Source organism: Cyprinus carpio, chromosome A13 (assembly GCF_018340385.1).
Source record: "Cyprinus carpio isolate SPL01 chromosome A13, ASM1834038v1, whole genome shotgun sequence".
NCBI lineage: Eukaryota > Metazoa > Chordata > Actinopteri > Cypriniformes > Cyprinidae > Cyprinus > Cyprinus carpio.
The window spans coordinates 8,795,471-8,811,748 of NC_056584.1; the positions used below are offsets into that span (position 1 = coordinate 8,795,471).

Consider the following 16,278-nt stretch of genomic DNA (forward strand, 5'->3'; position numbering starts at 1 on the left):
CTTTCCCACTCACTCTCTATAACCTAAAACATTATTTTGTTTAAATCCCTAATTCTAACCATGTGCACAAGTAAGAAAAGCATACTTGCCTTAGCAAAACAGCTATTAACTTTACATAACATATTCAAAGTGACTGGGAGCAGTGTGGTGTGGGTATGCTTTGTTTACAGTTATGATTCAATTACAAACAAACATAATAACAGTGACTGTTAACGGGAAATATGCAGGTGTTTTCCTGATGATTGTGAAATTGTTTGTGCTGATCTAACAGATGGTTGGAGCAGCTCTGCAGCAAGTGTTGTTTAAAGCACCCCAGGCAAAACTGGCCCTAAACTTTCTGATCTTCAGCAAACACAGATATTTAAGCCCACACACACGTCATGATGTCAAGAGACAAACATGCAATCACTGACAGCATGGGCTGGAGAGCATTCCAGAGAGACAGGACATACATCCTTTACCACAGATGGCTGTCGCTGTGTCGAGAGCAGTACTTCTTCAGCTAAAGGGAGAAAGAAAAAACCTCCTCGAGCCCCAGAAGTAAACAATGATGAATGAGCCGAGCGACTGCTATAAAATACAGGCGAGTGTACTTACGCCTGTTCATTTCATTTGACTAATTGAAAGAGCGGAAAGAGGCGTGCTATATTTCACCATGTTATGAAGCGGGTTGCATTTTTTTATTTTATATATTTTTTTTTTTTTTTGTTTTTTTTTTTGTTGTGGTTAGGTCTAGGCCAGTCCTGCTATGACCTGAGAGCTCGCCTAACCCTGTCAGACATAAAATCTGCATTATGCTCAAATTGATGTATTACTATGTGACACATTATGAATATTACATCACAAACGCACAGCTGCTGTCAGTCAGGGAAAGAATGGTCGTCCTCTGCACCAAGTGAAGCATGGGAGACATTGCGCGATTGCGCGAGAGTGGCGCCTATTGGGTTCATCTGTATAGTAAATGATTCATACTGAACACAGTGTCAAGAAAAATGCACTTAGGCCTAAGGTAGACAAAAGAATGTGTTTCTCCCTCCCTTCTTCCCACTGCTGGGTTTCATGTTGAAAACCTGACAAATGGTGGTAACATAGCATCACATAGCACTCCCATAGGCCTGGGCTTGATAATGAATGCATCGTTTCATCTTGTAGGAAAGGATAGCAAACAATCATTTGTGGTTATCACAATTCACACATGAAATCGATTTTGCAAGTCAACAAAAAAAAAAAGAAAATGGAGGTGAGTAGCTTTAAGAGGAGTGTGGTTATAGCCTATAGAATCAGTCTTTGCTTGTGCAATGTGATTTATGGTGTGTTGCAACAGCCGTTCATCCAAATAAAAGATTACTGAAAGTTGCCAAACTACACACTCCTGGGGTATTTCTCTTTTTTACCAGAAGAAATAAAAACATCTCAGCAAAACATGAGTACCTAAAAAAAAATTCATATACAGCGAGGCCCAAAGGTCTGAGACCACTAGTGAGAATATTTTTTGAATTGGAGGGAAGGGAAGGAAAGTTTTTTTTTTTTTTTTTAAATCATTAAATTATTTACATTTGATCACAATTCAAAACAGCTGTTTTCTATTTTAATTCTATAAGAATGTAATTTATTCCTGCAATGGCAAAGATGTATTTTTAGCAGCCATTACTCCAGTCTTCAGTGTCACACGATCCTTTAGAAATCATTCTAATATGTTGATATGGTGGTGGAAACATTTCTTTTTATGATCAATGTTGAACTCTTGTTGAACTCTTGTTGAAATCTTAATATTTCTGTGGAAATCACAAATGTTTTTCAGGATTCTTTGATGAACAGAAAATTCAAACGAACAGTTCTAACATTATAAATGTCTTACCTATTATAACCTTTTGTCCAATTTCATGCATCCTTGCTGAACAAAAGCATGAATTTATTCCTAATTAAAATGTTATTCTTATTAAAATACTCCTAATTCAGTGTTTAAATATTAATTATCTAAGATTAAAAGACCAGATTTCCAAGGCGTTGTCAGACTTTTGGATACCTCTGTATGGTACAGACATTATAGAGACAAAAATCACTTGTGCATGTTCATTAGTGCAGACACACAGTGTTCTGACCTGTATCTCTGATAGTCGTCTTCATCTTTATCCATGCTGACCAGCTGGTTGGGACAGGCCTCATTTCCCAGAAGGCTCAGGTATTCCAGCGCTGGCGTCACTTCCACCAAATGCTCCAGCAGGGCCTCGATGTCGGTGAAGTGTCACGGGGCAAAGGTCAAGGAATGCAGGCTGTAAACTACATTAGCATTTACTCTGTGCCCTCCGCTGGCCTGGCCAGCCAGAAGAACTCTGTCAAATTTACCGAAACCCTCCGAAAGAGCTCAATAGCCATTGAGAATACAAAGAGTGGGTAAATTTAAGGGTGAGATTTTGGCATTTGCTGCAAGTTTGGCTGTTCTCTTCTCCCATTCCTCTTCCCATTTCCTGGGTGGCTTGGTCCAGAACATTAAAAACATTGACAAAATGATGGATGCCTTGTGGTAAAAACAGTTAGTGACTCCCTAAGCCATGGACACCCCCTCCCCTTCACCCAGCACAGGGAAACAAACAGCCACTTCACAGCAAATTCATCACTAATACATTCACTTCATTGGAAAATGGTGCCTGAAACGTGTCAAAATACAACCACACTAATGCAGCACTTGAATTTCAATGGCAGCAGGCCACTACAGGATGTAAATAATTGGCCCATTAGCATGTGCAGCCCACTTCACAGCAGAATTTGGGTCGGAGCTGCTGACACTCTGTCGGAGGAGAGCTGTTTGGAGAACAGAGGGTGAGGCTGTGTCATTATTATGTAGATAGATAGCATCCAGCGACAAACAGCAGAGCATAAATTTTCGTCAGGCTAGCACATTTACTTTTGCCATTTATTTCTCTTTGAGTCCCATCACACAAACTAAATGTAACGTGTCGTAGTGACGTAATTGCCGACTGTCAACGGACGGAAACCTGAAACTTCCAGTCTGGCTTCAAAGATTTACTTTTGGCGTGGGGTAGCTGATACGTTAGCTTATTAAAACAGCTAATGCTACACTGGGGAATTTAAGAGTTCAAATATTGGTTAATAAACTGTTTGCTCTGCTTTCTGGTCATGTGGCCTTGCACTAATATACTGTAACTATGATATGGGTCACCATATGATATGATTCTAAGAGAGATGTCTAACAGGGCTTTATCTTTCAGTCATAGGACTGTGCTGGGTATTTTGTTTCGCCTCTCCTCCACTAGAGGTCACCATGGCACAAACTCAAGTGAGTTTATAAAGCAACCCCATTAGACAGAAGCTCAATTTAACACAATAACATCATTTAAAAAGACAAAGTGTGGCAAAAGGCGATGCTGCACTGCATTGCAAAGAAACTCACCGAGTATCCTGTCATTTTGGTCAAGCGTGAGAGCTGAAAAGCAAAGCTCGAAAAAGGATATTTGGTTCTTATTGAGCGTTAGGGTATGGAGCCGTGGTAACCTGGGCAACCGGAGGTCATTTCCAAGAAGATTGTTGTCCACAATCAGCTCTTCCAGTTGGCTGAATGCTTTCAGACCTTTCAGTGACCTGCAATGATAAGGCAAGAGAGGAAAAATGATATGGTCCTAAACCTGGGCAGATATTATGTGCAGAAATAAATATTTCAGGCGGGCCCTTTAACAGGCCGGAATAGTTTGGGCTTGGGACTGTCAGGAGAGTGAATGATAAGAATTAGTGGCGCTAAGATCCCCTGGCATGGTGCGGCATGCTTCACACGCTGGCAGCGTGAGTGATGAGGGTCACTCGTGAGTAGCCAGGATTCAAAACAAAAGGGCTTCAGAAATGCAGTGTGCGGGATGAATTTGTCAATGTCTTGTGCCTTCAGGCACCCAGCTTTGCCTGACCCTAACCCTCCATTCCCAAGATAAATAACTCTGTCACAGTTCACCTTCACTCCCCCAACACAAATTTAACTCGTCATCCATCATTTTCCCAGCACAACTATAATGCCTAGCCACAAACGGAACTTCTCCGATGAGCCGCTTACAGTTAAAAACAACTGCTTTACGGTGGGAAAAGTTTGATGTTTCTCCCTTTACTCCCCATTGTGACACCTAATCCCCCACTGACACTCGTGCATGCAGGCACACGGTCCCCAAGGACTTTCCCTCCGTTTGGGTCTTCCCCCCGCCCTGCGCTGGCATAAACATGATGGAGGGTGGTGCTCTGGGTAATGTTGGGGCCTTCCAAAGTTCATGGCGTGGAAGGTGCATAAAAGCCAGGGTGTGTGTTTCTAATCCCTCAAATGGTAAAGGCTGACAACCTACAATGTTAATGTGTCCAGCCTTAGTTAATTGACATTTAGGTCTGTCAGCCTCCTTGAGCAAAGAACAACTCGATGGCAACAAAATGCTAGCCTTCAGCGCTCTTGGGGCAAAGCCCATAACCTGCATAACAATCTTATGGATTTTGTTGTCATGAGACTTCTTGTGGTACAGTAGCGTGGAAAATCCCAAGGCAATCTGGAAAGAGCTCACAGGAGTAAATGTTGATATCTAGCCAGGTGAAGTCTGTCTTCGGAAAACACCCAACTATTGTAGCAACGAACAAATCGGTCCTTCTGTCAGTGTCATAAAACTCTGTTGTGTTATGCAGATACCTTGCTCTTATGATTACATTTTATGGGCTTTAAAAGATGAAGAAAGCAAACATATAGAAGCAGACAGCCAAGAACTACAACCACAAGAGAAATACGTTCCATTCATATTGTCAAATTAAAAACTCAGAGAAATGTCCCTGCTCGATAAATGAAAGCTGTTCTACGAGCCCCCTCCACCTGTTTGCCTGGGCTGTATCTGGGCGGGTGTAATTTTATTAGCCGCTTAGTTAAGAGGCATTCACGCATCACAGGGGGGTTGCTTATTAATTGTTGTTTTCGTGTCAGTACTGCTGTGTGCAAAAGGTGATTTAATCAGTTAAATTCACAGCCAAGGGAGGGGCCACATCACACTCACAACAACAAGCAGGGATTCAACCTTAATTTACCCACAACACGTTGTGCCTAAACATTTGCATTACCGTATTATATGCAACATCTGTACAGTGCAGAAGAGGAAAACTTTCAAAATGTGTTGCTAACTGAATGATTAATTGCCAAGTGCTTTTAAAGAAATGGTACACCTGAAAATTCTGCCTCAGAGTAAAAATATAAATAAAGTACAGAAAGAAATAGCTGCAACTGATATAAGTGATTAAAAAAAAAAAGATACTAAGACATATAAAAACTGTCAGATATGAAGTTGCAACATCTTTTTTCTGAGGCAGAGCTTCAATACATTCCAAACCCCATACTCTGCTATTTTGTCCATGGGATGTAAAGAGAGACATGTTGAAGAATCTCCATGCAGCTCTTTTCCACAGTTCATATTCTACATTATATTTGGCATTTATTTAAAGATAATCTTGCATTCTGCATATTCAACTTGCTATGCAAAAATTGGCTACTTCACACTTTAAAACGCTTGGAACAGAGCATATTGTTGACTACTTTTATTGACACTTTAATCTGCCATTTTAATTATTTATTTATTTATTTTGCCTACCATGGTCATTTTGATGTGGTCTTATATGGAACGTGCTCCAGATAATAACAAACAACTAAATGATGGTGAGAAAATCCTGAACATACACTTACAAAAATTAAAAATAATGTCAACACACAAGCAATCTAAAACTCATTAACACACAAACACTTTCAGGTAGGAACCTCTCTGACTCACACCTCGTCCCCATGGGGAATCCAAAACTGACTGCACATTTTCACCACCATCTTCAAAGTCACACCACAATGACAGAATAGCACAATGGAGGGAGCAGTGTCTGATCTAAGGCGAGAAGGAGAGTGATGGACAGGAAGAAAAGAGAGATAGATTTAACGAGCCACACCAATGTACCCACTCCTTGTTAAGATAATTATGATCAAGCTCATTGTCACAGTGAATATCTCAACATGTTTGCCAGTGCGGCGTGTCTGCTTCTCTCTGCCTGAGTTAGCACACAGCTCACAAAACAGTAGATTTAGCTGCTAAACAACATACTGCACTGGAAAAAAAAACACATGATTACACGAGAAATTAGACCATGATACAAATTAAAAAAAGGTCAGAGATGGCTTGGTGGATAATGTGGGCACTCCAACATAGCGATGACCCATGTTTGAATCCGGCATTGAGTGATTTACAATGTTTACATTCATTACAGTTTGTTAGAAAAAAAGATTAAAAGAACATTGTTAAATTAAAAAAAAACCTTGGATAGATCTGATCTTTGAGCACATTAAGAATATAATTTGGACGACTGTGCAACAAAATTGAAACACACCAAGTACCAAGTGTGCTGTTGAGTGAATAAAGTAGAACAGAACTTCTTATGAACTGCAACATAATACACGGTTTAAGATAAACTGTAAGCGCCAAAAACGATTAAAAATGAAAATTCCAACTAGTGACAGATTTTTTTTTCTCCTAACAAACCTTACCTCTGTTAAAAAAAAATAAAAAATTACCATCAAAACTTTACCTAGGATTTTTTTTTTTTCATTACTCCACGTTTTGACACATTTGTGGAAATTTTCCCCTCGTTAAACCACCAAAACAAAATCACGGTGTGTCTTCACATTTTTTGTGACAGGTGTAGTTTTACAGAGATACAGACACTAGCTTGTATATGATGCAGCTAATTATTGGGACAAACAGCATCCTGATGGTAACTCTTGCTCATAAAACTGGGATGTCTCGTAATCCAATTATTACATTATTAATGCCTACTAAAACGAGGAGGAGAAATACTGACAGAGAAAGTTGATAGAAGGTCAAACAATTACATTATTACCAAGGGTTACGTTAAAAAGATCCCGTGTAGATAGTGACAGTTTGCTGACATGTGAAACAAGCGCTCGCTGAGAACGTCTGCTTCCACGCCTCTTCAAAAGGCCGCCAATGTAAATGCTGTTAAACAACCTTTCAAAGCAAGGGCCTGTAAAACAAATTACTATGCAGACTATCCTCAAAAGAAGCCAAACAAGAGGACAAGAGCTCAGACAATGACACAGAGATGGCTTGACAGAGATGGATGGATCGATAGACAAATACTAATGCGGACATGCTGATTGATAAACTGCTGCTGACAACAGGGAAAAAAAACACTCTGTGATTATTGGTTGAAATGTCAGTCACTGCAGCCATTAGTCAGCCAGCTTTCACCGGTCACATGTCCAGGGAGGGAGACACAGAGAGAGAATTCTGAGATACACTTGCCGAGCCTTTACAACTGAGTTAGCAAACAATGCTAACCGCAAATAACATACTCTCAGACACAGCGCTCATTCAAACACAATCACGATGCCTTTGTATTCTGAGTCTGCGTTCCAGCAGTGATCCCATTCAGCAAAAGCCTCCTCCTGTATGATATCCCCAGCTTTGATATTTCCTTTTGCTTTGGCCAGTAATTCCCTTGTTTGCTCAGCGGTTTTAAAATGCCTTTCTCTTCTCTGCTCTCTTTTTTGAGTCCCCAGTGTGTCTGTTCTTGACAGAGCAGCCCTGATCATCCTCTGATATTAGTCTCTCTCATATCTTTGGCTCCACAGTGTCACCCATGTGTCTGGTGCCAAAACTGGGTCCCAGAACAGCCACGGGCGATCTAGACATACATGCTCACCAGCTGATCTGTGAGCAGCACCACAGCTCGGTCTCAAAGTTCGACTCAGGTTTGGTCAACTGCAGATTCCATTGTTTGGGATCTTTTCCTGTGCGAGGATTGGAATCCGACTTCAGGCCTTGTTTAAAAGTTAAAGAGGGGAGATTTAACATCAAAGCTGTCTCCGGAAAAGTAATGTTTTTATTCTGAAGATGCTGCGAAGGCTTGGGAATGACAGGCAAATTGACATGCTGTTCACAGGGCAAAAGATAAATGTTTGATAAATTGGCCAATCCGGTTGGAGTGATGGGCTTCATATGTGCATAATGGACTGGCTGCCTGGCAGTTCTGATTGCCTGCCAAGATAAGAAACTATAATGAATGAAAGAGGGAAGCGTGGCTGGAAAAACAGTCATCGGACTGGTTTTAATAAACGTGAAGGGAAAAAAATGCACATGACACCACAAAGCTGTCTATCAGAGGACATGACAAACTCCTCATCGCACAGAGAGAATAAATGAATCTACTATTTCTCAGAGGTAGTTGTGATAAATGTGAAGTAGAACGCCATATCTTCCCATTGTGTCAGTTTTTAATCAACCCTACAACCTTGAATATGATCTTGACACCAGCTTCATGCTGAATATATGTGCCAAAGGAGCTTAGAAGCACTCCCACCTTCGACCCGCATGCAATTCTGTTTTCAATCTTCAAAAACATGATGCTTCAGATGCAGCAGCACTATAAATCTTCAGTTTGGCACTATTAGGCAGCCATTATCTAGCTTAATCTCATCCCATCCACCCTGTCTGACTTCAAACATGTCACCAGCCCTTGGGTGGCAGCAATTTACAGATCACATGTGTAAGGAAATGGGCTTCAGCTATGTTGCAATTTACATGTGTTAAAGGCTTATGGAGCAGTTATCCTGCAGTTTTAATGGGGACACACACTGGCAGGGTGATTTTCTTCCAATATACAATGTATAGTATGGTTTGTTATTTACGTGGATATTCACAAACCTGCAGTGCATAATTTGGCTCCATTAAACAACACTTATCATTACAGTACTGCGTATAACACATAAGTAACGGATAGTTATATAAAAAGCTAAATGCTAGCGTTTTGGAGCTTAATGTGTCAAAGAAAAATTGTGAAGAGAAGAAAAAACTCATGGGGTTCCATGAATAAACTGCCATATTTAATTAGTCTCAAATTGTGGATTAAAAGAAGAGATAACAAAGGGTCACTTAGGAATGGTTCAACCAAAACTGCTCAGAATTTACTGGTTCCAGGTCTTTGTTTTATTTTATGTTCAAGCTTCTGTTTTACAAACATTATAAGGAAAGTAGATGCTGATTTACCCTGATGTCACTGTCAATGAACAAATAAAATGGCTTCAAAAAAATCTTGATATAAAGTCAGGTGTAAATAAGTTCAGACCGCTCATTTGCGTACCGACATGGATGACAGCTGTTAATGCACAATTACAATTTTAGATCAACAAACAGTAATACTGTATAAGATTTCTTTTCCAACTGAGAGCATAAATCTAGGTTATTCGCTGCCGTTTTCAAAGCACAATGCAAAACTGTGACATTTCATTCACTTATGCTCTTCACTCGGCAGCGATAAACCCGGCAGCGCATATACTTACTTGCCAACAACACGCCAAAATAAAAGCTTGCTAATTTTAAGTTTGAAAATGATGAAAATTCATATAAAATGTTTAAAAAAAATAGCATTTTATTTGAAAGTTTACTATAGAATAAATATATTTTTAATAAATACTTTCATTTTAAAATATAATAGTATTATCACACTTTATGGATTTGTTTAAAATGTTATTATAAAATACACGGTTGGACATAAGTAAATGGCAAAATGTTTGCATCAAATATATTTTTAAAGACACAGTTCACCAAAAATAAAAATTCTGTCATCATCCTCATCATTTACTCACCACTGATTTCCACTTGATTTCCAAAACACACAAAAAAAACCTTGAGGCATTTCTCAAAAGAAGAAGAAAGTTTTGGAACAACATGAGAGTTGGTGACAATTAAAATTTTTGGGGTGAGCTATCCCTTAAGGCAGACTCTGACTGGACCAAGCAGTGGTGTGCTGGTTAGGGTGGGGTTGATTCAGGTTGGGCGGGCGGGGGTTCGACTGGAAGAAGGACTGCGGCTAGGGATGAAATGCCTGGTGAATTATAGACTGCCTCTCAAGATTCACAGCTCTCAGTGGTAGGAGGTTAATATTCTCACATGTCATTAGGTCCGCTGGCTCGGCTGACGGCTCATTGAATCAGCCAGCAAATGATTTCCTCATGCAGCAAAGGACAGCACACTTCAAAGGGAGAAGGGGCTGAGGTCAGAGCCGCTCCGCTGTGATTAATAGCCCTGGATCAGTCGAGGTTGGCCGTAAGGTAAGAATGTGACGGAGGCTTTTGACAAAGCTGACTCTTTAAGCTGGATTTGACCCCCGGTCCTGGCAAACTTTGTTTCCAGTGCCAAGTCTGACTGACCTGATGCGCCCTGTCAGGGGCAACCTGGACTCCATGAGTTGAGTTGCAACGTGCACAAATCACCTTGTGTTACAGAGTACCGAGGGTGTCTGTCCAGTCGCTGTCTAATCACAATCCCTTGCTTCAGTCATGCAAAAGGCACAACCTGTACATCAAAAGACAGCTTCTGGAACAAGCGTGTGTATCCTTTGGTGAAATAAATACAAATTGTGGTTGTCTAAATTGAGCAGCAAATCATTTTAACTGAAAATACAAAAATCTAAAGCAGCACAGTTCGACATGCAGCCCTTTTTTGATAAAGAACAGGGCTGACATGTATACAGTGAGAAAGTGTCAATTATACAGAATCTGCCTTACCATTTATACTGTGGTATATCTGTGGTTGTATAGTCTCTGCAAAATATTGACCATTGCATACAGGCACTTCCAATACAGACAGCTTCTTGGGTTACAATGGGATTGATTTGGTTTTGAGGCATCGCATAACGAAGGTTGTTTACAGCAAACATAACTATATCATGCTATACATTGTTACCGTGACACAAAATTACTCATACCACTGATATCACATACTCTTCTCACCTCATTAATATGAAACAATATATGTAATTAGGGGTTAAAGGCATCCTGCTTTATACTTTCCAACATGAACACCACACCATAACCAGCATCAAAAACATTAACATTATGTCAAATATAAGTGTTATTTTTAAGATTAAAGTAAAAACAAAGCCAGCCACTTTATTTTGGAAGCACTGGAGTGTAACTTTATATGGGTCTGCTGGTAGAGAAATGGTCGACACCATTTCTCTTCATGCCTCATGGCCTTCCTGTCTCTGGTGCAACCCAGTTTCTTTTAAACGACACCACTGACTGATTATACCTCTCCTCGCAAAACAAATGCATTCTACCTTTCGTACCGCTGCCCTGAAAATCAATTCTATTCTTTACAGATGGCACCGCAGTCATCTGCCAACACTGTTTATCTGCGAAGGAAATGTATCTTAAGGCACTTTGCATTTAGATAAATACCAAAAAGTAAAATCAATGACTTTAAAAATGATGCAGTAAAGGAGGAAAAAAATTAAAAAAATAAAAACTTAAGGTAAAATAATGGCAACCTACATGTATCCATTAGGCACTTTTGCAGAAGAATTACCATGAATAGTTAAACGTTTGGTCTTTATTCTGAAAAAGATGTTTTCACTTATTGCAATATTTTAATATGTACGATAAACGATGACAAACTAAGATACACACATCCTTTTTTTAGTCTATTGTCTTATGGAAATTATGTATATACATGTTTGCCTTTTTTCAATTTTATTTTCTTACATTCCGCCCAGTAATTTAATAAACACAATAAATGTAATTTACTCCCCTGATAATAGCACGCAAGCATGGTTTACTGTGTAATCTGCTTATTGCATTATATTTAATTCTGTAAACATGAAACATGAAAGAAAAAAATATACTATTCGTAATTACTATTCGTAATCGTAATTACTTTTGTTTGTATATGCACAGATATAAATAAACTGTGGATATTTGGAATAAGTTTTTACTGTTTAATATACGTAGTCATTTGTCAGCTGTATAGAATCTTAAATCAGGGTTAACAAATTTACATGGTGCATTCATAATTGGACTTAATTAGAATTTTTATTTGCAAATACTGTAAATAAACATGGCCACTGGTGCACATGGCCACAAAGAGCACATTTCCTCTACGATATCTGGGGTTGAGGCCGTTGTACTGTCAAGCTGCAGCCCTGTATGTTTGAGCATCTATCTAATAGCAAATAATCACTACCTTGCTGTCACTTCATGGCAAATGATCAATGACACTTGATGGATGACCCTGTCTGGGGCCTGCCCGTGGTCCGCATCACTCCCATCCCCTCTCACAACCACATGAGACAGCCATGATTCCGTGCCTCATGGCCAACCACAAATTCCTCCCAAAAAGCTTTCATTTTTACTTTCTCAAATCTGTAAATGAGGGGCTCTGGGGGGGGGGGGGGGGGGGGGGAGAGAGAGAGAGAGAAGAGGCTTGGCAGATGCCTGGAAAATCAGTCTTTATCTAAACGATGGCCACTGAGAAAAGAAATTTTTCAATATTAAAGGGAAATTAAATCATCTGATGATCTAATTGGGAGGATTACGGTCCCCCACCTGTGCTGTCACTCTCTGGGGCCCCATTACAAGGCCCTTATTAGTTTTTACTTGGCAGATCAAAATGCGAGCGCCGAAATCTTTGATCTCTCACTTGCTGACACAAATCCTTTCAAGCCCCAACATTTTTTGCTGGGTAATTAATGCTAATTAAAAGGTTTCAAGCAGTCAGTGAGCGCTGCTCTTCTCCCGTCCAAATTGCCATCAGCTTCCCCTATCTACGGATCTGCATGTCATGCACATTTCCTCCTCATGCACAGTTTTATCGCAGCATCTATGCAAACAACAAATTATAAACTAAATGTAGGCAACTTGCCAGAGTGGTATCTACTAAGTGAGCATTTGCAGACATTTTGCAAAACAGAAGCACAATTTTTAATACTAAAATAAACAAAAATACAGCCGTGCCACTTTTAACTTGTGGGTTTTTAATTCGTCAATTCGCCAATTTCTAAATCACAAACCGAATGCAGGAATGATGTTAGACAGCTCAATGTATGTTTTAAACACTTTGAAGCTATAAAAGGGTTTGTTTATGTAACTGTCACATGTAAATGCTGCCTGTCTACAATTTATGTATACATTGAAAATAGATTAACGGCTTTAAAGTAAGGAATTGTACCTCGGCCAAGTTTGATCTTCAGCATTTCAACATACAAATAACCAGTGTAGATATTGCTGTTACATATAGTATTTTCAATCGTGTTAAGAAAGAATATATGCAAATAAATCTGGTTGTTATTAAATGAAGAGTGGTTTGATTTAATTGCAAGTCGCTCTACATTGGCAATGCTTTGAAACCACTTAAATATATGAGGCATATCCACCCTGACTCCATCATCACTCACTTATTATGTTGTAATTAGCTGTCACTCCGCCATATTATTATGTAGCTCAGTAAAGTGTCAGGTATGAAGATGTTTCTTCATGACAAGCAAAAGGCAATATCATTATACAATGCTACAAATGATAATTACATTACTTCTGCATCAGTACCAACCCTATGTGATAATTAGGTGCATATTCAAACCAATTAAACTCCCGATGCAGTCTGTTTTCCCGTCAAACATACAGTTTGACTCTTCCACTGCCCTGTCACAAATATATCACGTAAAATGTTATTGGGACTCAGAATAACCTGTGCACGTAAGGATGAAAAAAGGGAGGTGAAATGCAATCATCGCCTTATTATGGTGTGAATATAAATTTGAACTAATTATGAACATTGCATAATCCCTATAAATCAACCAAATTCATCCAAAAGTCCAAAAATTCTGTCCTTATTTACTCTCAAGTCATTCCAACCCCATAAGACTTTCTTTTCATGCAGGAAACAAAAGAAGCTATTTAGCTGTAATGTCCGAGCTGCTCTTTTCCATACATGAATGACAGCTGAGGCCACAATTTACTTTCAGTGTACTGTAAAGAAAAATGGTTGTATTTGCTTTTGCTTGCTTAATTACTTAATTTTTGGTACATAGTTTTAAAAGTTTGATTTATAATACTTAAATGATATGCTTAGTGTCGAACACTGATTTGACACTGTAACATTACAAATAAATGTACTTACCTGCGTTGACTTTGAGAACAAAATGTTTGGGTAAACTATCAGAGTGTCAGTCTACAGTGCTTGTCTTGAAGGTCAAAAGAAACAATAATGATTACTAAAGGTATTCTGAATACTGTGTCAATGACCAGTAGAAGCACTTGGAAACCCTTTGTGCATAAAACTGCATGACAGCCAACATGTCTTTAAATAACACATTATATTTTTCTTTTTATAGAACTTTTTATGTCTAGCCATTCTAGACATAGATCTATTGCTACATCACTCAGATCAAACAGGAAATGGGAAGGCCTTTCTTTCCTTTTCACTTGTTTGCAGATGCCCTCTCTAATACACAGCCATGGCACCTTAAAAGAGGCATGTGATGAATGATTTATGCAATTTTAACCGAAGTTGAGTTTGATGTAAGATTATTCTTGTTCTCTCTGCCATTGCTTCATTACCTTAGAAAAGCAGGAATCATTAAAGGAGGCAAGTCCAGTCATCTCAGCATAATTCTATAGAGTTGAACTGCTGTCAACATCATTAACCATCATTTCTCCAACTTGCTTCATGACTTATGAAGTGTTCTTTATTGTGCAATGATCCAAAACTCTTACAAAATCGCCCTCTTCAAAGGGCCCCTGGGACGTACCACACAGGCAGCCTGCCGACATGTCAGAGGCAAAGATCAAATGAAGCTCAGTGATTAGGCACTTTTCTTTATCTTACAGTCGCCTGTTTACTTCCATTTTCAGGTGACAGTCGTGTACTGTAGCTGTAAATTGAGCATAAAAAATGAGCATGTGGTAACGAGCAGAGGAATAAGGTAAAATGCTTTGATGTCTTTTGTAGTTCAAAAGCATTACTGCTTATGATTGCAGACAGCTGAGTTTAAAGAATGTAATCTATACACTGGCCATGTGAAGGTTCAGAGGGTCACTAAAACAGCTCATGGACAAATCTGCTGTGATAAAGCAGTGCTAATGTTTGAGGAATTAGATTTTCCACTTATTCAAAACAAAACAAAACAAAACAAAAAACACAACAAAATGTGTTTTTTTAAATCAATTTTGAATAAAATAAAAAATGAAAGATTTTCCACTTATTCAAAACAAAACAAAACAAAACAAAAAACACAACAAAACTGTTTTAAAACAAAAAAGAATAAAATAAAAAATGAAATACAGTAAAATGTCTCACAAAACAAAAAAATAACAATATAATATAATATAATATAATATAACAATTCGTAAAACAAATTATGTAATCAAGGTTACACCTTCAAATACAAATATTAAAAATAAAGAAAAAACCCTACAATGTGCGGTATCAGGAATTTGATTTTACACTGGACATTAGTCAAAGACACAACACTAAAACAAACATTTATACAAAAGTGGAAAAAGTCAGACATCAGTGTATAACATTAAAAAGCACAGACTGGATGTGAAAACTTTTCTCTTCAATAATATTTTGAAATACTCTTCGATTAGACGTACAGCCTTTAAAACCAGCATCAAAATACATGGGAAGTGTTTTCTCAACATTGATAACCCTATTCATTTTTCTGTCCTAAGTATGCACAAGTACATATCCATGACTCTGTCAGAACAGCATGAGATGCATTTCTGGGTCACGATCCATCCATTGAAATCACTGGTTTTCAATATCTCAGCTGCTTCTGCATGTACCATAAGAGTAATGATTGGGTTTGTTATATGCATGCTACGTATGAAGCCATGACAAATTAGCCTGGGAGATGGCTTCACTGGTCACAGTGAAAGATACTCTCTGCAGTTTGACTGAGGAAAAGCTGTTTTTGTGTGTGACACCTTTATCTGTCAGGGTGTGTGTGTGTGTAGCCTCCTGCTCAGCAGGGGTGTCGAGGCAGTGCCACAGGGGTTATGCTTCTCAGGGGCCTGAGGACCTACAGTAAATCTCCAAACAATTTAGACAAACAAAAGGCCACTGCGGCAGGAAAAAAGACAAGGAAAAACAGATGAATAAACAACATCAATTACCGACAGGGTTGACCTGTGAGCCCCCACACCACGGCTGGCCCCTCACACCCAGGGGTGACAGATTGAAGCTGACATGCCTGGAGTGAGAATAGTGCAGCCTCACAAGGCCTTTCCTCCGAGTGCGGACAGAACGAGAGAGAGTGCCAGCAGTGGGTGCTATGAATGAAAAATCACGCATAATAGGTCCCCGCTTTAGTTTAAAGTGAAACAAAATGGCTCAATTTGAGCACTTAGCCTGTGGAAAATTGGCTGCGCTGAGATAGGACAGGAACATGCGAGGGGACAAGCGAATCAGCCCT

General features: G+C 39.1%; 1 protein-coding gene across 2 annotated transcripts in view; it reads right to left on the reverse strand.

The window, feature by feature from the left end:
* Nucleotides 1-16,278, reverse strand: part of lrmda (leucine rich melanocyte differentiation associated) — a 257,283-nt gene that overhangs the window by 89,448 nt on the left and 151,557 nt on the right. For both annotated transcript variants that reach the window (XM_042768637.1, XM_042768636.1), the window contains exons 3-4: nt 3,474-3,600; nt 2,103-2,242 (exon numbers count right to left, since the gene is read on the reverse strand). In XM_042768637.1, coding sequence (XP_042624571.1) covers nt 2,103-2,242; nt 3,474-3,600 — 267 coding nt within the window. The remainder of the gene's footprint in view (nt 1-2,102; nt 2,243-3,473; nt 3,601-16,278) is intronic.